The 24,655-nt window shown below is 41.0% G+C and overlaps 2 protein-coding genes across 4 annotated transcripts; one reads left to right on the forward strand and one right to left on the reverse strand.

Annotated features, from left to right (window-relative positions):
• Positions 1-483: 483 nt before the first annotated feature.
• Positions 484-1,781, reverse strand: LOC125896202 (trace amine-associated receptor 13c-like). Its single transcript, XM_049588592.1, has 2 exons — positions 1,612-1,781; positions 484-1,288 (listed from the first exon to the last, which is right to left on the reverse strand). Exons 1-2 carry the CDS (start codon positions 1,779-1,781, stop codon positions 484-486), a joined length of 975 nt encoding a protein of 324 aa, XP_049444549.1.
• A 10,682-nt stretch (positions 1,782-12,463) lies between these two features.
• On the forward strand, positions 12,464-23,688 carry henmt1 (HEN methyltransferase 1). 3 transcript variants are annotated; one of them, XM_049587103.1, is made up of 10 exons: positions 12,571-12,589; positions 12,671-12,806; positions 13,843-13,955; positions 16,725-16,859; positions 17,105-17,287; positions 17,758-17,944; positions 19,213-19,414; positions 19,887-20,019; positions 20,392-20,549; positions 23,351-23,688. In XM_049587103.1, the coding sequence occupies exons 2-10, from the start codon at positions 12,723-12,725 to the stop codon at positions 23,458-23,460; spliced, it is 1,305 nt and encodes a 434-aa protein (XP_049443060.1). In that variant the 5' UTR covers positions 12,571-12,589; positions 12,671-12,722; the 3' UTR covers positions 23,461-23,688. The 3 variants fall into 3 exon arrangements, with proteins under 3 accessions (XP_049443059.1, XP_049443061.1, XP_049443060.1); XM_049587102.1 differs by having other exon boundaries at positions 12,464-12,806; XM_049587104.1 differs by having other exon boundaries at positions 12,464-12,806; positions 19,890-20,019.
• The last annotated feature ends 967 nt before the right edge of the window (positions 23,689-24,655 follow it).

A 24,655-nucleotide genomic window follows, 5' to 3' on the forward strand; every position in this document is an offset into this window, starting at 1 on the left:
TGGTAATTTAAGGTCTGTTCACAGCAAACACCAGCAAACTGCAGAGCAAAGTAGCTAAGAATTTGTGAGCACACTGTTATTTCCGTAAATTGTCTATTTATTACCAATGCAGTTCCAACATGGAAAAAATATAAATGTATTGCATTGCACAAGTGGTGCTTCAAAATCTAGTGCTGGTGTTCCTAAAATTTTCATTTGGGAGCACCATTCCTTAAGTGGGAAAAAATACTCTGGAGCCTTGTGAAAGGAAACCTTTAGTAAATTATTCAGTTTGTTTTCTAAACTATGGGTGTTAAAACTGTTCACTGGCAAAGGTTGTTTCAAAGGTAGTATGGTTCACACCCAGTATATGTTTCTTTTTGCTGTCCTACCAAAGTAAATACATTTATATGTGATGATATCATGCTTTTACTGTCACGCTTCATTGGTTAGACTGATTTCACTCTCAAAAATAAGTCAGTGTATATACAGTATACTGTTTCTCTACATCATCTTTGCCTCACGGGAACCCGGCTGCAGTATCTGAAGGCTGACAATGACTTTAACCGCTTTTCTAAACCAGGGGTAGAAAAGGGCATAGATCAGAGGATTAAAAGTGGAGTTACAAAAAAAAAGCCAGAGTTGAGCTGATGAATTACCATTTGTGGTGTCCTGACCTGCTATAGAAGGAATATAGTATGGACAGAGACAAAGTATAAACACAAGAAGAGTAATACCTAGAGTTCTAGCAGCCCTTATCTCAGATTTCTTAACAATCACAGTATTTGATTTAGTAGTTGAAATTTGAGACCGCATGACACGTGCTTGTGACACAGCCACCACAAACACTCTCATATAGAGAACTATGATCACAGTAACAGGGCCTACAAAGGTCAGAAGCAAGTCTACTGCCCCTGAAACGTAATTTATGACAACTACACATTCTTGAGCACAGGAGTTAGACAAATCTATTTGTGAAAAGTGATCTTTAAGAATTATAAGGTTGTAGATAACAGCACATAACCAACACAAAGACACAGAGATTTTAACTCTGCTTAGTGTTATCACGGAGGAATAGCGCAGAGGGTCACAAATAGCCACATAACGGTCCACTGATATGAGCACCATGTTCCCAACAGAAGCAGAGGTAAGGATGAAGCCCAACAGGTACATAAAAGCACATGTGATTTTACCCATAAACCCACAGGACTGCAGGCTGATGATTGTGGGTGGCATCACTGCGAGGCCCACAAACAAGTCAGACACAGCCAGAGAGAGGAGGATGAGATTGGTGGGGGTGTGGAGCTGCCTGGAGAAGGAGATTGTGATTTATAGCTTACTTACCAAATAAATTATATAGATAATTATTTATAATTATATATCAATCAGCTTCAAATTATTTAAACTATTTACTACAGCAGGTTGATGGTATTATTAAGAAATATTCATCATGATTACTGCCATAGAGACACATTTTAACTGAAAAGCATATGAAAGTTAAAATTTAATTCACAAGGAAGAGTACTGACGTCTTTTTAGCATAAAAGACCATCTAAAAAAAACACAGAATCTATCCATGAATTCAACTCATACACAGTAACAGTTGTTATAATTTGATAAAAATGTCTGTGCCTGAAATGGGAGATGGAGATGATGACCAACAAATTGAGCATCACAGTGAGAAGAGTGAGGCAGCACAGCAGTGTTCTGATGAATATGGCCTGGGGAGTAACAGGCATTGACCTGCAGGAGGTGTTGAGGGGAGAGATACAGAGGTCAGCTGCTTCCAGTGTCTCCACCATCATCAGAGAAAGTGATTGTGGAATTGAACAGAGAGCTGCTGAGGTCAAGAATCTCTCAGATGACCTTTTCTTGAGATTAGATATTTATCTCTTCATCTCTCCGTTTCCATCATCTACCTTGTTGCCCTCCCTCTGTCTCTTCCTTTTGTTTCTCTCGATACACCTACTCCCATCAGCTAACTTTTCCCATGACACTTGATCTCAACTCCTCCATTACATTATTCACTCCCCCACTCCTTCTTGTCCTCTCTACATCTCCTTCCCTCTTTTAAATTACCACTATCCACTGGGCAATGTCTGCTGTGCATTTGACAAATAAATCCCAAACTATCCTTGATAAATATATAGCTGGATAGACTTAAATTAAAAGTGTTCTAATCGATAAGGTATTTTTTAAGTAAACAAGGGATCAGATGACATAACATGTTAAGTGAAAGGAATAATCACTCTCTGTGTTTTGATGTTATAGCCCAAAACTTAATTGTTTTAGTTCACTGACACTTCTAGTCCATGTTGTTTTCAATGGCAGCAGGCAGCTGTTTTGAGCGAAAAAAGGATCAGATAAACCCACTGTATGCTACCTGCCGAGCATCAAACACTTGATCAACAAAGTCAGCCACTAGCTGGTGAACATAGCGGAGCATTAAAGAGCTAAGGAGACAGATATTTTCCTCAGTTACTGGTGGGCATCAAATCATTACAAATCATTATAAATGAGAGAAAATATTGGACTTACAATCATTAGGTTGATCAGTGCTGATGCTACTACAAATAGGCCACTGTTTGTTAATGTGTTTGCCATATCCATTTGATATGGAGATAATTGATGATGACCTCAAATGTCTTTGTCCTCAACCAAAGGATTTTCCTTAACAAATTACTCTGATTTATTGAATATCAGATTAGTTGGCAAATACAGTGATTCCAAAATGTTAAAACACATTTCCAGTACCCTTGACAAAACTAGTGGCAAAAATAATCAATTAACCCAGGTTAACGACAGCCTGCCCACAGGCCCTGGCATGGTTTACTATATTATTATGATGTGTAAACAACTGCAGTGTTTAAGTGGTTGACGTATACTCATAAGACCTTTGCCATAGCCCACCTACTTCTTTATAATCCATGCCACCACAACGAAAAAATAGGGCCCCAGCCAACCTAGGTGGTAAGCAACCAGACTGGGTGAAGCTTTGGCCTAACCTTGCAGGGGTGAAAAGACAACCAAAAGACATCAAGCACACCATATTTTGTGGGTCATCAAGGAGCATAGACACATGTTGGTGTATCACGTACAGAAGGGAACACAGCTGATATACACCCAACCCTTTTCACCAGTCCTGTGTTGTTCCAACAAGCACAGACCCTGAAAAGGAGCCCAACATGTCCAAGAGATAGAACCATATGAACAGACAGGGCATAGACTATAACAATGCCATACCTATGTCCTCAACACTCACCCCATTGAACAAGGCTGTCGACACTGCCACACCACATGTGGAGTGTTGGCAGACCACACTGGGAGGGTCACTGACTGCCTGTCTATAGGCTTGGAAGATGCACTCACAAAGCTGTCTCACAAGGTCCTTCTTGGAAAGGGCTTTACTGGTACACAAACAGCTGTTCAGTGTGTCTGATAGGTGCACGAACTCCTTATGTTCTTAGGAACAAAGGAGGGATTTGGTCCAAGAGCAACCTCACTGTGGTTACCATAAAGAAGCAAGCAACTGGGGTGCACTGTTAGGGCAGTTAGTTTACACACTGCCTTAGCTGAGGTCAATGCAAACGGCAGAGCTGTCTTGAATGACAATACCTTCAGAGAGGAGCGCTCCAGTGGCCTGAAGGGTTCCTTCACCAAGGCCCTCGAGCACCAATGGCAGGTCCCTTTGCAGGGAGGAAGCACGCATCAACTGGCATTGCTTCCTGATCCCCTGCAAGAGCCGCTTTACGAGAGAGAGGGCAAAGACTGGTCCCTCATGGGTGGAAATGATGGCTGCCGTGTACGCATTAATAGTGGCATATGACATCCCTCATACCATCAAACAATGCAAGAAGCAAAGAGCCAACTGCACACAACAGGGGATCTAGCCTCCTTTTCTTGCACCAGCATTGGAAACTCAACCACTTTGCCTTGTAACGGGCAGAGGGGAACCCCACTCTCACTGCCTGGATGGTCTGCTCTACACAGACAATCCAGCCCTCCTCAGCCTGTCCGTCTAAGGAGTCAAGCCTGGAGAGGTTACTCAACAACTGCTCCTGACTCACTCTTTCCAACAGGTGAGAGGTGAGATGGAGGGGCAGAAAGATGTAGAGCAGTTTTCATGGCCATGGCACACATGCAAACATGTCCACCTCCAGGGGGGTTGCCATGTAGTGCCAGGGAGAACCATGGCGGGCAGTAGGTGTGGTGTTGACTGGTGAACAGATACACTTTTGCTTTCCCGAACCAAGTCCAGATCTGTCTCACCACCTCAGGGTGAAGCCTCCACTCATCTGGTAGGGGACAAGTCCTCAACATGAGGTTGGCACCCCTGTTTTACAGTGTGGGAACGTGAAGAGCCTTCAGAAACAACAAGTGCTCTGAGGCCCACAACCACAGGCTCTCCACTATCCTAAACAGGGCAGCAGACTGAACTCCTCCCTGCCTGTTGATGTAGGCAACTGCGGCGTAGTTGTCAGTGTTCACCAACATGTGCTTTCCCTGAAATGTTGAAAAACCCGATACACTGCCTGTAGCTTGGGAAGGTTGAAGTGTCAGACCTCCATCAGAGGCCACACACCACCTTATGCTCTCCCCAGGCAGGTCCCTCCCCACCCTGTCAGGGATACATCTGTGAACACTGCGACATAGGAGGTCACTCGTCCCAGCTGTGTTCCCTGCAGTAGTTGTGGAGACCCCAGTATCTCAGGTTGTCCCATACTGAGGAGGGAATGGAAACCAAGTGTTGCTTGTGCTTCTTAGCATCTAACTGAAGGTCAAGCAAACCCCCTCTGCAGGTGCCGCATGCGGAGTTGCCCCCGACTGTACCACCAGATGGGCTGCTGCCATGAATTCAAGCACCCACATTATGGTTAGCACCATCACCGTAGCACCAAGCTGCAGTTTGCAAACTGCTTGCTGCAGGGCTATCCTCTGTGTTTTGACAGAGTGGCCTGAATGTGTTGAGCACAGTCCCCAGATACTTCATCCACAGGTGTGGTAGGTGCTAAACTTCCTAACCCTCACTCGAAAGTCTCAAAGCGTAATTGGGTGCCGGTCCAAAAAATTACAGCAAGGCAGAAAAACCCGACAGCACTCACTAATAAGTATAATACTTTTTAATATAGTGGATTGCACAGCAGCAGTTGAACGGATGCGTTTCAGCTCATAGCCATCCTCAGCATTAAATGGTTTGTGGGCGTGTGTCCTTTTTAACAGAAACCAGCTGGTTCAGATTTACATTTAAAACAATACAATATGGATCATTCATAAATGCAACCTCAGTGATACATCGAAGTCTAAATATAATACAAAAAACAGAATAATAGAAAATCTTGAAGCACAAAATACAATACAATATCAAAAGACAGACCAAAATATATTTACAACGTTTCTTACATATATGTATATATATATATATATAATTACAATTACACTTTGAGACTTTTGAGTGAGCACGCCAAGTTTGCTGAAGACTTATCTCCATACACAACAGTACTAGCCAGCCAGCCGTGACCTCCCCAAGATTGCGGCGACGTTGACACATCGCTGAAGTGGGCCAAAGCCGTCAACAAGGTATCTATTGTATATGATATCTATGGGTCACGTTACCACACACCTAAAATGGCGGACAGGAACACGTCACACCAGGTACAGATAAGAGTGAGGCGGAAAGTTTGGGAGAAAATGGTGGACGTGGCCTCCTGGGGGATCATGTTACCACAGACCTAAAATGGTGGACGCAAACATGTCACCAGGTACTGATAAGAGTGAGGCGGGAGATTAGAGCAAGACAATGGTCATATAACTGCTGGCCCCATGTGCTCCTTTAAAGTATACACAAGATGGCGTCTGTGGTAATGGCTACCTCTCATAAGGAGTTGCTAACTAACGGCAGGTTATCAACCAAATGAACAACAATATATACAACAACAAATCAGAAATTAAAGATCAGAACATCAAAAAGCCTCCTCCGAGAACCGTCACCTTATCGTGGTGGAGGAGTTTGAGTGCCCTAATGACCCTAGGAGCTGTGAGCTGTGTTGTCGGGGGCATTTTGCCCCTGGTAGGGTTTCCCATGGCAGATTGGTTCTAGACGAAGGGTCAGACGAAGAACGGTTCAGAAGACCCTTCATGATGGGAGATAACAAGAGTTGGTGTACCCAGCCCGGAGGGTTACCGGGCCGCGCCCTGGAGCCAGGCCTGGGGCTGCAGGCCCACCACCCGCAGAGGAATCCAGAAGGGTTCGGTGTAGTGTGGATCGGGCAGCAGACCAAGGCGGGGGCCTTGGCGGTCCGATCCTCAGCTACGGAAGTTGGCTCTTGGGACATGGAATGTCACCTCTCTGGCGGGGAAGGAGCTGGAGCTTGTGGAAGAGGTTGAGTGTTACCGGCTAGATATAGTCGGCCTCACCTTGACACATAGTTCCGGCTCTGGAACCCAAGTCCTTGAGAGGGGTTGGACTCTCTCCTTTGCTGGAGTTGCTGCGGGTGAGAGGCGGACAGCCGGGGTGGGCTTTCTGATAGCCCCCAGACTCTCTGCCTGTACGTTGGGGTTCACCCCAGTGGACGAAAGGGTTGCGTCCCTGCGCCTTCGGGTCGGGGAACGGGTCCTGACTGTTGTCTGTGCTTATGCGCTGAACAGCAGTTCAGAGTACTCACCCTTTTTGGAGTACCTGGGATGGGTGCTGGACAGTGCCCCAACCGGGGACTCCATTGTTCTGCTGGGGGACTTCAACGCTCACGTGGGCAATGACAGCAGGACCTGGAGGGGCGTGACTGGGAGGAACGGCCTGCCCGATCTGAACCCGAGTGGTGTGCAGTTATTGGACTTCTGTGCGGGTCGCAGTTTGGCCATAACTAACACCATGTTCAAGCATAAGGATGTCCATCGGTGCACGTGGCACCAGGACAGCGTTTTTTGTTAAAAAAAAAAAAAAAAAGACTGTAGCATTCTAGCGCAACTGCTGACTGCTTCCAGGCACCAACAGTGAGCTAAGGCGGACCAAACCGCCTTAGCTTAGTTTTTAGTTCATGCAGATACAGGGGGCGGTCAGTCAATATCGATGTTTACTTTTTGGTCAATGGGGATATTTAACCTTTACTGCCAAAAACAAGTAAAAACAAAGAGATCATTGATTTTATTACTATATTTAAAAAAAGGGTGGCACAGTGTTGTGGTGGTTAGCACTGTCTCCTCACAGCAAGAGGGTTGCCGGTTCGATCCCGGGTGTGGGACCCCTTCTGTGCGGAGTTTACATGTTCTCCCCATGTCAGCTTGGGTTCTCTCCAGGCACTCCGGCTTCCTCCCACAGTCCAAAGACATGCAGATTGGGGACTAGGTTAATTGATAACTCTAAATTGTCCGTAGGTGTGAATGTGAGTGTGAATGGTTGTCTGTCTCTATGTGTCAGCCCTGCGATAGTCTGGCGACCTGTCCAGGGTGTACCCTGCCTCTCGCCCAATGTCAGCTGGGATAGGCTCCAGCCCCCCCGCGACCCTCAAGAGGATGAAGTGGTTAGAAGATGAATGAATGAATGAATGAATGAATGAATTTAAAAAAAATTCTTAATGAGGATGGTTTAATAAATTTATATTAATTTCTATCTATTTTTGGAGCCCCTGTCAGCCAGGGGCCCTTGGAATCGTCCTAACTTTTCTCCCATGTTTCAGTAAATTGTAATCTGCAGCCTCACTGCTTAATAATTTCCAAAACAACAGGTCCTTGATTTCAGACAGACGTAGACAAAAGCAGCTTTCTCACTTGTAGCCAGCAACCATCAATATTTGCTGCCGAAATTACACCTGTTGCTAGATTTCATCAGCTGCAGTTAGCTAGCGTACTAAGCTAATGGTTGGCTTTTTTAATGTTTCCAACTAACTCGTTTTAAAACAAGAATCATATAAATATGACCAGGAACAGTACAGACGGAGGAGACATTGGGGGTATCAGAGGTAAAATTCCTTGTTACCAAACCTATTGATTCCCATTTCAAAAAAATTACAGCTGAGCAATGGCAATTGTTGAAAAGAGGTTCCCCTGAAGATGCAACAAAAGTCGGGATGGCAGATCTGCTTAGGGACATAATTAGAACTGTGGCAGAAGCCATTTTGACGTGTAGGAGTAGAAATACAGTGGAACTTGAGGAGGGTGTTAAGTCCAGTCTGTGCAACACACTCTCCGCTGGGTTTGCAGAGGCACGAGCTTCAAATGTTTGATGGGCTTGATCATGACAGAGGTTGCAGAAAGTGTCAAATCTGCACTCTTCACCACTATGTCCACTGCAGAGCCTGTAATTCATCAGCGCATCACTCGTCCTTGCAGGCTTAATGTCTTGATTGATCATGCCTGCAAAATGTTAAAGGCATTCACAGCTAAGACAAAAACTATCTTCTCACCTCGGGCCACGTAGGCAGAGAAGTCAGACTACCTCCCAGCTGACGCCAGAAGCGGCAGCAGACGTTGAAAATCTGCTTAGGATAGTGATGAATTCCATCAATGAAGCTCTTTTGGATGACTTACCGGACCATGAATATGACCTGCTGGACTCTGAAAGCTCTCTGGATATTACAATTGTTGCAAGATTAAGTCTCTTTTTACTAAGCACTCTGTTATAGCGCTAGTGCAGGGGTCTGCAACCTTTGCCATTAAAAGAGCCATTTTTGACCAAGAATAATTTGAAAAAATCTGTGTGGAGCCGCAAAACATGTTTGAGCCTTATAATCAAGGTAAATAGCCTATTAAGTCTAAATTAGCGTATACTTATGGTCTAAATAAGCATTTGTTAATATGTTTTACCACAAGGTGGACACTGTGAAGGGCACTATTTATGATTATTTGGTACTTAAATTTTGCAGAGCTGACAGTGAGAGCAAACAAATCTGTCCACGCACTACTACATTCTCTACTTTATTCAATTTACTTTTTTGGATTTGGCATCCATAGCTAACCAGCCACTGCTATCGAGGTTCAGCAACATTTGGATTCATAGAATTAATTTCCATGGAACTTTTTTCTCAAAGGCTCAAGGAGCCATTGGACATGGGCTAAAGAGCCACATGTGGCTCTGGAGCCACAGGTTGCCTACCCCTGCACCAGTGCATCGTATTTTAGCAAAACTAAAGACCAAATTTTGCCAGAACTCCAGAGTTTCAAAGCAGAGAGTCAATGCAGATGCTTATAATCAATGTTAAAGCTCTACTTATGAAAGAGGATGGTGAAAAAACACAGGCTGGAGAGGACATTTGTGTGTTTCACGAGCTTCAAAATATGTCCAGAGGGGAAACCCTCATATTCATACAGGAATTTAGTGATCTCCTGTACAGTTATATTACAAATGGGGTAGTGCCTGAGCCTATCCCAGAACCAGCTAGAAATAGAAGTAGGAGAAGCAGGACAGTGTCAGTTCCTCCAGTGCATGCTGACATGTACATGGAAATTAGGAACCAAATATGGCATTTCCTGGGGCTGATGAGCTGGTGGCTGACGACTCAGGTTGTCAGCCACAGTGAAAAGACAACACTCGCTATCGTGAGCACTGAGTCACTGCCGCAGACACAGTTAGAAGAGCTCATCATCATTGAGGAGTGCGAACCATTGGAAACTGCCAAAGTGTCTGGCACAGCATGTGTGGAGAAACGCAAAAAAACTGTCTTGTGATTTAACACCCACTACACATGCCGCAACAGCATGGGAAAAAAGACAGGAATAATTCATCAAAATAATGGTAGAGCAGCTGGTTTCGCAAAAGGTGAGGATTTGATTCCTGGTCCTAGCCTTCCTGAGTTTGTGTGTTGTTTTCCTTTGGTGGTATGGATTTTCTCCGGGTGCTCCACTTTGCCCCACATTAGGTGTGTAAAACATCAAATAACTGATCAAATTTAAAAAAACAATAAAATAAAAAATTGTATCTTAGATGTGGCAGTCATTTTGAAGGAAAAAAAATGTCAGAGGTCTCTTTTTTCCCCTCAAAATGAGTCCAGTAAAGAGCACTACTCCTGCCTCATATCCAGGTTAATGTCTCCTCCTCAAATAATAGATGAATAAAAAATAAATGATTCGATTCTGCTTATCTCTCTCATCATTTGCTGTAAGAGCTGCCAGTATTATATGAAATTCTGCTGATTGTTGATTCTGCCATCTCACAAGTTGAAATGGTGAGATGATGGTGCTCAAAGAATAAACAAGCAATATCTATGTCTATAACATGCCATTTTATTTTTTACATTTTCCCAATGAATGACACTCTTCATTCATTTCTTACTTTTTTGAAAATGGTGCTAATTATGCAAAGGGACACATAGATGCTGCCAAACAGCAGTGACTGCTTTATGCTTTTACTGTAGGCTACCTGTGATCTTGCATAAGCAACCATATAGCGTCCTTGTATTTTCATTTGTTTTATTGAAATTCCACAGAAATGAGTCACAGAGTGTGATAATTTATAGCATGAACGAGAACCCTATATCAGTAACTCATGTGGGTATAAAATTACAATTCCCATTTTGTAAAATTCACAATTTCACAAAAAATAATCCTACAAATAAAAAAGAAATAATTAAAGGGGGCAATAAAAAAATCAACTGCTGCTTTAATGTCAGCAAAGATGTATTGATCAGATTTTCCCACTGTTAGTTTCGTTAAATAAAAGACACTCATTTGACATTTTATTTAACTAGTGCAGTGCCCATTCAACACCTGCCTTTTCAGAACAGGAACTTTAACTGCTTGGCCTGTTGTGGTGCTGCTTGCAGGTTTCTCAAGAACATTCATCCAGACACTTCACTCTCAACACTGCGCTTCTTTGGGTCTCGAGCAACACACCTGGGCCCAACCAGCTGTAGAATCATTACGATAAATGAAAAAAGGAGATTTTTTATGCCTCCATGCCGGCGATAGCTGTAGCTGAGGCTGTCCTTACATTCATATGTCCATTCATCGCATTTTCGTGAATGCAGTATCTCAAGAATGGCCTCAGGGAATTTCAATAAGGCACAACGTCCACTTGGACTGAACGATGAACTGATTAGATTATGGTGGTCAACGGTCAAGGTCAGTGTGACCTCACAAAACATGTTGTTGGCTATAACTCAATAATTCCTAAAATGATGAAGTAATGATGTTTCATATCCAAAAGGTCAAAGTCAGCTTCACTGTGATATCACAATATTCTGCATTAAACACTTTCCTTGCCATTACTCGACGTCACAACATGAATGTGAACTGTAAGAGAAACTTGACTGGTGCATTGAGTACCTTTTAAACTTCATATTGGCTCAGTTTCTATGTGTGACATTTGTATATTGGGCATGGTTACATTAAATTCTGAGTCTTTGTAAATGGCAGTGTTATAAATGAAACTGTGGCGGACAGCACTGGTGTGTCATGTGTTCAAAGAGTACATCAAAGTGAGGTTTCAAATGTTACGAAATTAACTTAATAAGGCAGAACAAAAGTGCACTATGGTCTGTTGTCCACTTCCCTTTGTTTTGATCCATGGTTATGGCCCTGTGACGGAATTTTGGAATAAGTGAGCCAACACACCAAAACAGCCCATACAGTTTTGAGGATACAGCGTTCCCTGTTTACATCATGTTTTGATGAGGGGAACAAATGATGTGCTAATGTTAAACAGTGTTTTTCTCTCACCTTTGATTGGAGAAATGCCCCTGTGGTTTGAAACCTCATTAACTATCATAAAGGTGTGAACAAACTGCGATGCAACATGGCCCATAGTAAGCTGTATAATGACATGTTTCTCAGTTTAGGGAATATAAATTCTCTTTGGCATTTGTGAGTTAATCAGTACTGAATTTGTGTGTATGTGGTGCAGTGCAGTATAAGCTAATTGAGGTCACATCTAAATCTGTTACAACATGTCTCAAGGTGTCTCTCCTCATTGTTTGACTTTATTTTTTGTGCATGATCTATGATAAAAATAAATAAATAAAATAAAGCACAAATTATTCTTTGCAAAATTTTACAACTCCAGAAATCATTTGTAGGCTCTCAGTGAGTATTTTAATTAATTTGAGCTGAGGCGGAATTAAAGTCAGTGACTCCGCACACAATCAACTTAAAAGCATCTAAAAAGTGGTTTATGGGCAAAACACAGAAAAATATACATTTTAAATTGGGGCTACATTGGGCACCTGTTCTATCCACTAAGCCACTGACGCCCCTGTATAGATTGACCTAGATTAATAATAAAATTAATTTATTGGTATTAGTCAGGTAAAGCAATATTTTAATAGCTTAAGGGGATGCACTGGTGCAGCAACAATTCTGGGTCAAAATCAGTTTGTCATATAAAACTTAAAATTGTCATCAACATGTTGTTTAAATGCTCTCAGCAATAAAATACAACACATCTTCTTTGTAGCGTCCATGTTGTTTCCACATTACGATTTAAAGCTCATGAAAACTACAAAATCAGAAGAACACTCCACAACCCGGAAATTGGAACATTCGAGGGGCACGTGAATGCAGCATTAGGCTACAGTTGGACCTCAGTTTGACCTCCAGCCGGTGTTAGAGGAAAAGACAGGGGGTCATCATATTTTTACAGTTTAAGGATCATCATCATCTTATTTGCACAAATTTGTCTTGAGTAAGTTTTATTTCTTTTTCTCAGAATAACTCAAAGTTTAAAAAAAAGAAAGAAAAAAAAGTCAACACTCAGTAATTACAGCGCCCTCTGCTGTCCGGCGGGGCTGCAGACGTTGGTTGAATAAACGGCAAAGATGGAGCCGATGTTCAGTCCGCCGCTTCACAGGCAGAGACATCAGTTTGTCATCGACTTTGTCAAGAGGAACAAAACCAAGAAGGTAACAACCATCTTAGAAACAAATTTATCGCTTTAAATTCAAAACCAACGTTTGTTAAAGAAACGTTTGCGAAACGCTCTTCATGATGCTCTGGGTTCTTTGCCATGTTAACTTGAACTTTGTGAAGAGGAACAAACCGTAGAAAGTAGGCTGAGGTCTTAGCGGGAAACATATTTGACTCAACTTGAAAGTCGACATTCATTTGAAGTTTGTTAGGGTAACCGCGGTCGCTAACTTTAGCTAGCTAACACTAGCAGGTGTCGTGCTAAGGTAGCTTACGTTACCCAATGATAGGAAGTGTGCCCTTGGCAGTTTGGCCCGCGGGAGCGCGCGTGCATCCAGTGAAAGTGGACCTGCATTAACTTACCTGTAAAGAAGCGACGTGTATTGTTTAATGTATATGTCATGTAATGTCATATTATCAACTAGAGTTTGCTGTTGAAACAGTCTTTCAGACTGCATTTTCAACTTGCTACAAAATTTAGGCTATCCCCTCACTGTAATGTACTGATCATGCCCTACTATCAAATATTTATCTTGGGTGTACTTAAGATCATGCCTAATGACCTTGGTGATCATGGAGAAGTCTCTGTTGTCCCAGCAAATGGGGGATAGCCCTAAAAGTAGTCTGCCAGTAAAAGTATCCCCCTTCAACAACTGACACATGTTGCTGCCTTTTTAGGACATCTGATCACTTCCTAATAAAGAATAATCTGTGTACAGCTTACTACTGAAGACATCTTAATTGTAAACCCAAGTTCCTGGTTTTCCAGATTCAGTGTGGCATTTTTTTGGGGTGGTTCCACCATATGTGCATTCAAGGCCCACCAGCAAAAGAGATGTTCATTTGTAGTCCTTCCGATTTTAAAATATTTGGCATCCAAAATATCGTTTATAATGCTTCTCAGTTTAATGTAAATGTTGTGTCAAGTGGATGTAATGTTACTTTGTGTTAAATGAAGTTAATAGCATTAAGGCCACTACTCTAGCTTTTATTCATTAGCATAAATCATCTTATTTCCCCCCCTCCTCTCAGGTGGTCGACTTGGGATGCAGTGAGTGCAGCCTTCTCCAAAAACTGAAGTTTCACCGTGAAATTGAACTGCTGGTTGGAGTGGACATCAGAGGTGCCATAGTGAAAAAAAAGATGTATGTATGTTTTTAAAATCAAAGGTAAATCAAAGAATGAATACTTGCTACATGGTGTAATATGGCTGATGTATGCAGAGCTGAAGAAATTAATCAATTAATCAATGAGTTTATCACCAAAAAGATAATCAGCAGTGGTGTTGATAATTAGTTTATCATTTCAGTTGTTTAATCAAGGAAAAATGGCAAATATTCATTAGGTATAGCTTTTAAAATGTGAATCTAAAGGATCTTTTTACAAAAGGTATTTTTTAACAATGTTTGGCTCTGGACTGTCCAATCACTAGAGCATGTTAGGGGCATTTTCACTGTCCTCTTGACATTGCAAAGATTAAATGACTAATGGCTTGATCTGCAAAAAACATCAATATTGAAAACAAAAAATATTTGCAGCCCTAGATGTATGAAAAGTTACATAAAGTAGTCAATGCAACTAATTTTTACATATTTCACCATATCCATATCAGAAAACTCCAATAACAAATTTAGTTTTTTTAACTTCTGCACTGGCAATGGCCTTGACTGGAGGCATTATGCTTTTAGGTTTTCCATCTGTCTGTCCCATTCTTGTGAGTGAGATATCTCAAAAATGCCTTGAGGCAATGTCTTTAAATTTGGCACAAATGTCTACTTGACTTGAAGATGAACTTATTAGATTTTGGTAGTCAAAGGTCAAGGTCACTATGTACCTGCGTCCATCTCATTGTTGTGAATGCGATATCTCAAGAACACCATGATGGAATTTCCTCTAATTTGGCACAAATGTCCATTTGGACTTAGTAATGAATTGATGAAAATTTGGTCAAAGGTCACTGTGACCTCACAAAACATGTTTGTTTTTTTTGCCATAACTCAAGAATTCTTTCACTAATTATTTCATAATTGCACACAAACATCTAATATAATGTGAGGACATTTTATATCCAAAAGGTCAAAGGTCAGCTTCACTGTGACATCATAACATTCTGCAAAAACTCTTCTGGATGTTATGCAATGCTTCAACTAGGGCTGTGCGGTATACCGGTTTGTACCGAAAACTGGTATTTATTTTCATCATGATATGAATTTTTCATGTACCGCAATACCAGTAAATAGCCCAAACAACGTCCAGAACGTGTGCGGCGGGAAAGTGTTTCAGCAAGGACCATTTCACTGCTGAACACCACAGGCGTGCTAGAGCCAGCGAGAGTGAGAGCATAGAGAAAAGTTTAGAGGCTAGAATGGCTGCTGGAGAGAGTCCTGAAAGCGACGCAACTGTACACGTTGCTGAAGAAGAACACGATGACCCAGAAGAACTCATACCAAAAAGAGCAGTGTTTCCCCTATATGCAGCTAGCAGTTGCGCACCGCTGCTACTTTTTTTTTTTCTCGTCTTAGCTCTTTAGAAACTACCGTTGTATTATTTGGCGCTACAGATGCATCCAGGCCTATAGAACAGGTCTATACCTTGTCCTTTTATTAAACAAACTAAATAGCCTTATGTTATTTATCTTATTTACATGATGGCATGTCATTTATGTCTCTACATCGTCACACGTTTACAATTCTCCTCTGCTCTCTGTATCGCACATGGCGGAGTTTCACTCCGATGTGCGCACACACACAGAAATGTGCGCGCACACACACACACACAAACACACACACACACACACACACACACACACACACACACACAGGTGAGCACACTAGAATACGGCTCGGGCCGCATTTTCCTGACTGAAGCCAACCCGAGTACGAGACAATTATAACCCAGCAAGGCACTAATAGAGCGGAGCCTGTGTTGCGTTCAGGCGTTGTCACGTAAATAACAAATTCCAGCACTTGAATAGGCCATAGCACAACACAGCAGCATGTCAAGTGAGCTGAACCTGAGCACAATACTGTTAAATACCGTGAAACCGATATGATTTCTAAAAACAAACGTGATATGAAAATTTTGTCATACCGCCCAGGCCTAGCTTCAACCCAGGATAACAATAACACATCATGATCATATCCCTGTGCTAAAGGGTTAGGGGCCCGTTTACCGTTAAATCAGTTAACTGACTGAAAGCTTAGGTTAGTCTGGACTTGTGCACCACAAGTGAAACCTTCGAGAAGAAAACAACAACAACAAAAAAATACCTTCACCTACAGTACTGTTTTTTTTTTTGTTTTGTTTTGTTTTTTTTAACTTTTCAAGTCTCAGGTCCAAATGAAATATTAGTAGTGTCTTTTCCAGAATATCAGATGTTCTAAAATATGTAAAATGATTTTGAGCGACTGTGCAAAACATTTTTCCATGTGAAATTCAGGGCGTACGAGTTTCTGTGTGCACACGGCTCTTAACATGGAGGTGACTGAGCTGGAATCTAAAAGCTAACAGTGCTAAATCCATAAACAGTGCTAAAAGATGGCAACAGTGCTGATGCAGCAAACTATTAACCAGGGGAGAGACTACTGCTTACTACAACAAACCCCGGAAAGGCTCAGATCACAGCACACACAGAGGTAGCATGATTTCATTCTCTGCTCCGGGTACCATCGCTCCACTATATCTTTATGCAACAAACAGTGGTTTACTGCTAAATTAAGGCTTCGAATGTTGCATACAGAACCTTTAATTGTCAAGCTTAATAAGTGTAGTCATTTTATCATTTGGATGTGACAAATAAAAAAGCCAACTGCCTTTCATAACCTCTTTTCCACCTGCTTGGTGGGTAAGAGCTTGGTCTTTGTGATAAGTAATGGACTGATAATGTGTACTTTCTGCTTTTATCTTTCACTCAGGCATGGGTTAGCACCTGTATCAACTGACTATCTGCAGCCAAGTTACGATCAGCTGCGTGTTGAGCTGTACCAGGGCTCAGTCACACAAAAAGACGCCCGCCTCAGAGGATTTGATCTGGTGACCAGTATAGAGCTGTAAGAGTCTGTTTGACTGTTTAGGTTCAGTATCTTTTTAAGTTTTCATGCTTTTGCAGCTACTAGTAATATTTTGTTTTGTTTCATAATTTTTCAATGTATTATTGTCTCTCTCTCTTGTTTCTCTACTTATTCCCCATGTTTACTCAGCCTCTCTCTCTGTCTGTGTGGTTGTCATCTTTCTGTTTTTCTGGGTCCCCCTGTGCCATTATTCATCACCATGTTTCCTCCCTGGCTGTCTGCAGCATCGAGCACCTCACTCTTGCTGATGTGGAGCGCTTCTCCGAGGTGGTGTTTGGTTACATGTGCCCAGGGGCGGTAATCGTCAGCACCCCAAACTCTGAGTTCAACCCCCTTCTTCCTGGACTGTCAGGTTTTAGGCACAGTGACCATAAGTTTGAGTGGACCAGAGCAGAGTTCAAGTCCTGGTATGTTGGTTTGCCATTTTCTTGATATGGTCACTTGCTCCAGGCATGCTACTGCAAGTGTTTACATTATGTAGCCCACACTGCTAAATGAAGCAACATGCAGGCATCAGGAAAAACATGTAAACTTGGTCGCAGAAATTTCTCCCCGATTCCAGATCTCATTCCTGCTGGAACATGTCTGCAGGGTGTCTGCAGGTCCATAAAAAGTCTTAAATTCATTGTTACAGCAATGAGGCCTGAAAAGTCATTAAATAGTCTTAAATTTGAATTTGTAAGGTCTTAACTGCTACAAACATTTTATCTAATATCATGTATCCATTTTCAGACATGACTACAGGTGTTGTTATAGCATGCAGAATGTTCTAGTAGAAACCCAAATGCATGTGTCAACCTGAAAACGAGCATAGTATCCCTTAATGAACAATAAAGATTTACACTGAATTTTTTCTCAACATTACATTCCTCCTCAGGGCTCTGAAGGTGTGTTTGGAATATGGTTATGAGGTGGAGTTCACTGGTGTTGGACAGGCACCACCAGGTCAGCAGGAGAGGGTCGGCTTCTGCTCCCAGATTGGTGTGTTTCAGCGGCTCGGGGGGAGTGAGAGTTGCAGCATGTTGTTGGGTGATGATGCTGAGGATGTGTTTTCATACACACTGGTGAGTGAACTCCTTTTTAGATCAGTCATTCCTGAGTCAGGCATCATGTTGGCCCAGTCCTCAAAGACACAACCTGTAATCTCTGAGACTTATTCAGTGTGTGAACTTTCAAAATGGACTTATAGCAGATACAGAAATTTCAAATTAATGACCGTAAATACACAACATATCATATTATAGCAGTTGTTTCAAATAATTCTACAACAAATCATCTTAACCCATCAATTGATTAAAAAAAATGTAAATATCCATTTTCCAATACAAACAAGCTCAGTACCTTTTTCCAAACACAGTATACTCAAATCTGCTGATATATATTAACAATAACCCTAACTAATTTCATAGTAAATTTGCAGTTGACCGGCAACACATCAACCCCATAACAAAATTTCCAATTGTTCTCACACAATTCCTACTCTTGGAGAAGAAATATAATCCAGTAGACTGTGTGAACATGGCTTTGAGTCTTCATTTAACCTTCCTACAGTGCCTCTCACTCAGTGAGAAAAATTTAGATTCATTTAGTCACACCACTTTTTTCTGTTTATTATACCTAACAAAAAAGGAAAAGGAATACCTAATATGAACATTTATTGATAAACAAGTGGACAGATCCTTTATTACAAGCTCTAGTGAATATGGAAACAGCAAACAGATGTTAAAATTTCATGTAGGGTTTTTGCTTTTGTTCATTAATTAACCTAATTTATTCAGTATGCACCAATTGGCATCAATGTGACTTAAGATTTGAAAGAAGAAGTAAAGCTTTTGTGGACATGGTAGGAGTAATATTGTATTACAACTCCTATGTCCAGATAAGCCCCAGAACATAATCATCAGATAAGACAGTGGTGAGTGGTGATCTTTGCTGACCTCTGCTGGTGACTGTTGACAATTACAACATGGGTAGTCTCAATAGTCTGCATATGTACTGAGATACTTTCACCACCCTCTAAAAACAATAGAGAACTGTAATTAACACAAAGTGAAAAAATAATTGAATTATAGATGTGTAAACTAGCCCGTCAGAGTCAAGATTGTCACAGACTGTGATTTCAGTGTAACGAAACAGTTACAGGCAACAAATGCCAACTATTTCCACACTTGACTGATAAATAATTGACTCACTGTTAATGATAGGCAAGCACATCAGGTACTCGATATATATAAGCTCCCTTTGTGTGGTGGAGCAGTAAAAATTTTACCCAGGTTTCCATGATAATTTGATATTGTGACCTATATCTATTTTTCGCATGTTTGTGTATTAGCTGTATAGTGTAAACTACCCCAGTCTGCATGACAACAACATCCTGCGGAGGGTCCTGGTTAGTGAGGTGTTGTATTGGGCAGAAAAGCTGAAGAGTAGATGGATGGAGGAGAGAACTGGTGAGAGACAGCGCCAGGCTGAAGATGGGGAGGAATGTTTCGGAGCGTCAGAGAGAGACATGGAGATGGGGGAGAAACAGACAGGTGAACATCTTACAGTTGCTCTTCATTCTTAAAAGAAGTTGTGTATACGTTTGGTAACATGAAAACCAATGTTGAAAGCAACAGAGCCAAAAAAGCGACAGTCAAAAATCAGAACATAAAGGGGAGACATTTGGTCAGATACTGAATTGATGACACTTATCTTGGGTGTCCATCTTTAATGACTGGACAGATGGTCTGTGCTGCTGAATTGAAGATGTGTATGAAGCATTTACGTTGCAGCAACATCCATATTTAAAGCTTTGTCGACTGTCATAGCTACATATGAGTCTGGACAGACATGGATGTAAACTGTAACTGATTGGTTTGCGGTAATTCTAGTTTAGTTGCTTTTGTGTGTTTTCTCAGTATCAGCAGTTTCTCCAGAATATCAGTGTTTTGTATGACTGTTTATAAAATGTTCTTGGTCCCTTAAATTTTACGTTAAATGCTTACAGCATGTTTCTCTTCTCAGCAGCATGTGCATCTGAGGTGAAAACGCCAGTGGAGCAGTGGGACCGAGGTGTGTCAGGGCAACAGGAAGGAGAGGATCAACAGGTGTTTTGGAGAAATGGCCTAGGACGACAGGAGTCTTGCAGATCGTGCAGGTGTGTTTCCTTTAGGAAGATGGGGAGGAACAATGTGGCCACGGCGAGTTAGAAGGCAGTTTGTGGCAAACAGATCACTAACACAGGCCTTGTTTCTGTGAAGATGTTCCTGTCCTGCAGTTGTCTCATTACATTTCATGCTTCACCATAACAACTTAGTTTACTGTTATCTGGAACTGTTATCTTCCAAACTCCTATATCCTTAAATTTCAATATTTGTGCACGTCTATTTTCATGTAGCTGCTAGTGAACAGCAGTTCTCACAAATGTCATCATTGATCTTTTGTTTGAATTTTTCTTTTTTTTTTTGAAATGGCACCAATGCTATCATCAGGATTTCATATCAAATTGTCATCTTTTGTATGCTTGCAGGTGTGTTTCTGTACCTCTGGCTGTGCTGTGGTCCTGCTGCCCCAAAGTCAATGCCCTGAGTGGAAGTCTTAGTAATCTCCGCCATTTCCTTATGGACGACCCCAAAGTTAGGCTGAGCCAGGACGGCTCTGCTGTGCTCCTAAATGTCCAGGAACAAGGTACTGTTATATTTGATCACTTTTATGTCTGTTTTATTCTATCTGTAAAAAGTAAAGATTTCTCATGAGAAGGGAAAAATTTATTATAATAAGACGTGAAAGTTAAAGTCGAGATGAAAGGCAGAATTTCTTTATAACCCTTTCAGATCACATTCAGGTCATTTTTTGCTCCTTTTCAACAATATATTTAGAGAAAATCTTGAAGCAAAATCCCATCATTATTTCTTTCTGTAAAACAAAGTATGATGTGTGCTTAAATAAGTTTGTATCAACGTATTTCAAACAAAAATACAACATCCAACCATGAATCAATCTCCAACTTTTAACTGCATTGACCTAGTTAGATAGGTAGCAATGGTACGTCAGTGTGTCCTCAGGTGTTTGCCACCTTGCACTTTTTTTCTGTTACATTCAGACACCGTGGCTACGGGACCACTGGCTAAAATTTATTCACTTTGAGGAAAGTGGTATTTGTGACAGCTCCAGATATGCACAAGGCATTTTACAGTGGACTGCTTCAGCAACTACATGAATCATACAATGGGCTTCATCTGTCTCCCTGACAGATACTGCCATTCCGTCAGTGTACAGTGTTGCGGCCTGTTTGTTTGTTATGACACGCCCATTATTCAACAATCAAATTCCTCCCAACGTGATGTCCTGCCTGCCTATCCTGTTTCCTGTTTCAAATACATCATGATTCTGAAGCTACAGTAGATACTTTGGACAGGGTTCCCATTGATCCTTAAAAGTCTTAAAAGTCCTTCATTTAAAAATAAGGCCTTAATTGGTATTAAAATGTCTTAAATCAGTTTTTCAAAAGGCTTAGTAATGCTAAGACAAGAGAAGTAGGATATTACAAATTGCTTTTCCCTTATGATACATTGTAGAATTTGACAAAAAAAATTATGGGGGAAAAAAAATGCGAAATGCCTCTTGCATCAGGCAGAAAAGGAAAGCAGAGCCAACAACAATCATATTTTGTTTCCAGCTAGGATACTCAGAGCAGAGGATCCACTGTCTCTTTCTAGCTGTCACCTTACTCTGGGCAAGTGCAGATTAAGCGAGAAAAAAGGCTATTTAATCAAGATTTTGTGGTACTAAGTGATACATACAAGGCTTAATGTATTTCATGCAGAAAGTTTTTCAAATGTGGCACAATTGGATTCAAAGCAGTTGCATCCCAAAAAAATCACAGAGAAAACCCACCATCAGAGGCCAGGTAATTCCACCTCTGTTCGACGCTCATCTCCTCCAGGTCTGCAAATGCTACAGGTTTTTTTTTAAACCCTTCAAGCAGATATTCTAAATTTTACTGAACCAAAATAGCAATTAACATTTGGGCAAATTTGTCCCTAACCCTAAGTAATTGATGTTGGCTGTTTTCCTTATTTAAGTTATTGAAAATTGGTCTTGAATTTCATTTCAAGTGGAATAAAAGTTTTAAAAAGCCTCGGCTCTAGCTTGCTTTAAATTTGAGAAACCCTGCTAAAAAAGCTGTTCATCTGGACTTAAAAAATACTTTTCTTGTTGTGTATATGTTTCCTCTCCATTGGTGATGTTCCGCTTGAAGTAGGATCGACTATCCAGTTTTCAAAGCAGAGGTGCCATTGCAGGTTATATTGATGCCTCGCGTTAACATGGCAAAAATCACAAGCAAAGCCCGTTTCATAACACTCTCATCAGAGACGTGACACACTGGTTTTGAACATATGTGCGTGTCAGTCTGCCACAAGCAGACCTGTAGACTTTGCTTAAGTGCTTCCTTTTTATAGTCTAACATTTACTGAACAAAACAGCAGTATAGTTGTGACAACAGCAGGAACACCACTTACATTCTGACTACAATACAAATGCAATACCAAAGTTTGCCCAGCAGATGTCACCATTTTGACTTTTTGAAATGCTTCATAATTATGAACCATTTTCTACACTATGGGTCCTGGTGGTTAAAGCTGTAGTTGGTAACTACATGAGACAGAAAATCTGTGAAACAAACAATACTCCTCCTTCTCTTATTGCTTATAATGGCATTAACACACATAGATGAAAACTACCCACTAGAGCTGAGGAGTGTCTAACTCAGCTGTCAGTCATGTCAATTACTGCCAGTGAGCTCCTGTAAAACCGTTAAACTAGGCAGCTGATAAATATGGCTCAAGAGTCTGACACTGTATTGCCTATCTTTCACCTCAGATGTTTTCAGAAACATAATTTGTGTGCTGTTAAATTGTAAAATGAGAAAATTGGTCTGGTCGGTGGGCAGTGCTTGGTGCGTTGCTTGACTATTTCCAACACAGTGGCCGCACCAACAACATTCAACTGTACATTAAAATGTTTCTGAAAACATCTGAGGCGATAAGTAAGCAATGCAGTAACAGAATCTTGAGTCATATTTGATCAGTGCTGCCAAGTTTAACAGTTTGACCACAGTTCATGAGCTGTGAAACAGACTCCTCAGCTCTGATTGGTTGTCTTTGGTGCACTGTAGTCTGATTCTAGCACACGCCATTAGAGGCAGAGAAGTCGAAGGGACATTATTATTTTTTTTTTACTATGTGTTTCATGTAATACTTTTGTGTGTAGTGCCAATTTAAGCAAATGTGACAAAAACTTATTTTCATTTAAGTTGTCAACTGTATCTTAAGTGGTTAACAAAGCTTACTCTCCCCAGTCACCGCTCAGCTTATTGCACAGCTGACTTTGCAATGTTTATTTCTTGCTCTTCTGCTTATCCAATGAATTTGACAACTGAATGGCCTCTGTGGATGTGACACTGGTCGTTCATTTGTATTTTTTAGACGCTGAAGAAGAAGAGGATCATGATGTTGTGGAGGACAGCGGGTATGCAGAGGTTAGCCGGTGCTCCCACAGTGCTGAGCCAGAGGAAGACTGGGAAGCAAATTTCTGATCTGGCGGATACAGCTTTGTTGTCGGGGCAAGTAGGTGACTTGTTGAGTGAGCAAATGGTTTCCCTTGGTTACTACTGGACAGTGCAGGTGTACTGACAGTTCCCAACTGCACTGTGTAAACTTTTGGCTTTTGCATTTATTAAATACTTGTTTGGACTGCAACTTTGTGTTATATGTAAATATTAACTGGCCTCTAAATTAGCAGTGTACTTGCTGAATGAGACAGACTGTCCAAATGTAAATAGTACAATAAAAATTAAAAAAAAAATGCTATTCTTGTGCATGATGCTCGTGTTCAATTTAAAACATGCTGAAGACTTTTAACTGTTTTATTCAACAGTGCAAGGTACACATTTGAAGCATCCAGTACACTTGTTAAGGAAGCAAATGTTGGTCTGTAACAGGAAACACTGGACAGTGTCAGAACAGCGCAGAACGTCACTTTACAGGAGAATACATTTTACAGTTTTATATAGACAACAGCTTCACAGAAGAGAAGAAGAAACCATGTTTGTAACAACATGTTAGGTACCAAGATAATCATACCTGTGTCACACAGGTAAAAAAAAAAAAGAAAAAAAAAAAGATTTTTTTTTTTTTATCAAAAAAGGGGAAAAAAAACAGAAAAAATATCCAATAGTTGATATTTGGTAGCCATAAATCATACACTTAACACTGTCATAACTATGTAGTGAGAACACTTTGTTTTTTAACAATAAAACATTTAGCAAAATATGGCACAATATCAGCAATGAAAGATTCAAAAACAAAGACGATGATTTCTTTACAGATGTGATTTTCTTAACATACAACATTTAAACCATGCCGAAAGTAAAAACACAAAATGAGAACACAGATCTACAGTTACATCATACAATGTGCAGATATCTGCTTTTAACAGGAAGAAATGAGAACAATGATTCCCTACATGCTAATTAGTGAAATTGTTCCTTCAATGTGGAAATATTCAGATAAGAGATGGCACAATATCAAAATGAGGAAAAACATGAAGATGTGTTAAGTTCTGCGAGCTAACAAAAGGACGTCTTGATCATGCAGAACACAGGAACATAAAAACAGAACACTGACGTATAGTTAAAACACCATACACTGATGACACTTGTGCAGATATATAACACGTATACAGTTTATGTAGAAGAGGAGGTATCCTACCTCTGCTATGGCTTATGACAG

Source organism: Epinephelus fuscoguttatus, linkage group LG10 (genome assembly GCF_011397635.1).
Source record: "Epinephelus fuscoguttatus linkage group LG10, E.fuscoguttatus.final_Chr_v1".
NCBI classification, from domain to species: domain Eukaryota; kingdom Metazoa; phylum Chordata; class Actinopteri; order Perciformes; family Serranidae; genus Epinephelus; species Epinephelus fuscoguttatus.

Bases quoted from the DNA above. Each gene is read 5' to 3' on its own strand.
- LOC125896202 (XM_049588592.1), bottom strand. From the start codon at position 1,781: ATGGTGGAGACACTGGAAGCAGCTGACCTCTGTATCTCTCCCCTCAAC. The intron at 1,289-1,611 runs GCACAGACATTT...CTCCTTCTCCAG, and splicing joins ATCTCCATCTCCCATTTCAG to GCAGCTCCACACCCCCACCA.
- henmt1 (XM_049587102.1), top strand. From the start codon at position 12,723: ATGGAGCCGATGTTCAGTCCGCCGCTTCACAGGCAGAGACATCAGTTT. The intron at 12,807-13,842 runs GTAACAACCATC...CCCTCCTCTCAG, and splicing joins AGAGGAACAAAACCAAGAAG to GTGGTCGACTTGGGATGCAG. The intron at 19,415-19,886 runs GTGAACATCTTA...TTCTCTTCTCAG, and splicing joins GATGGGGGAGAAACAGACAG to CAGCATGTGCATCTGAGGTG.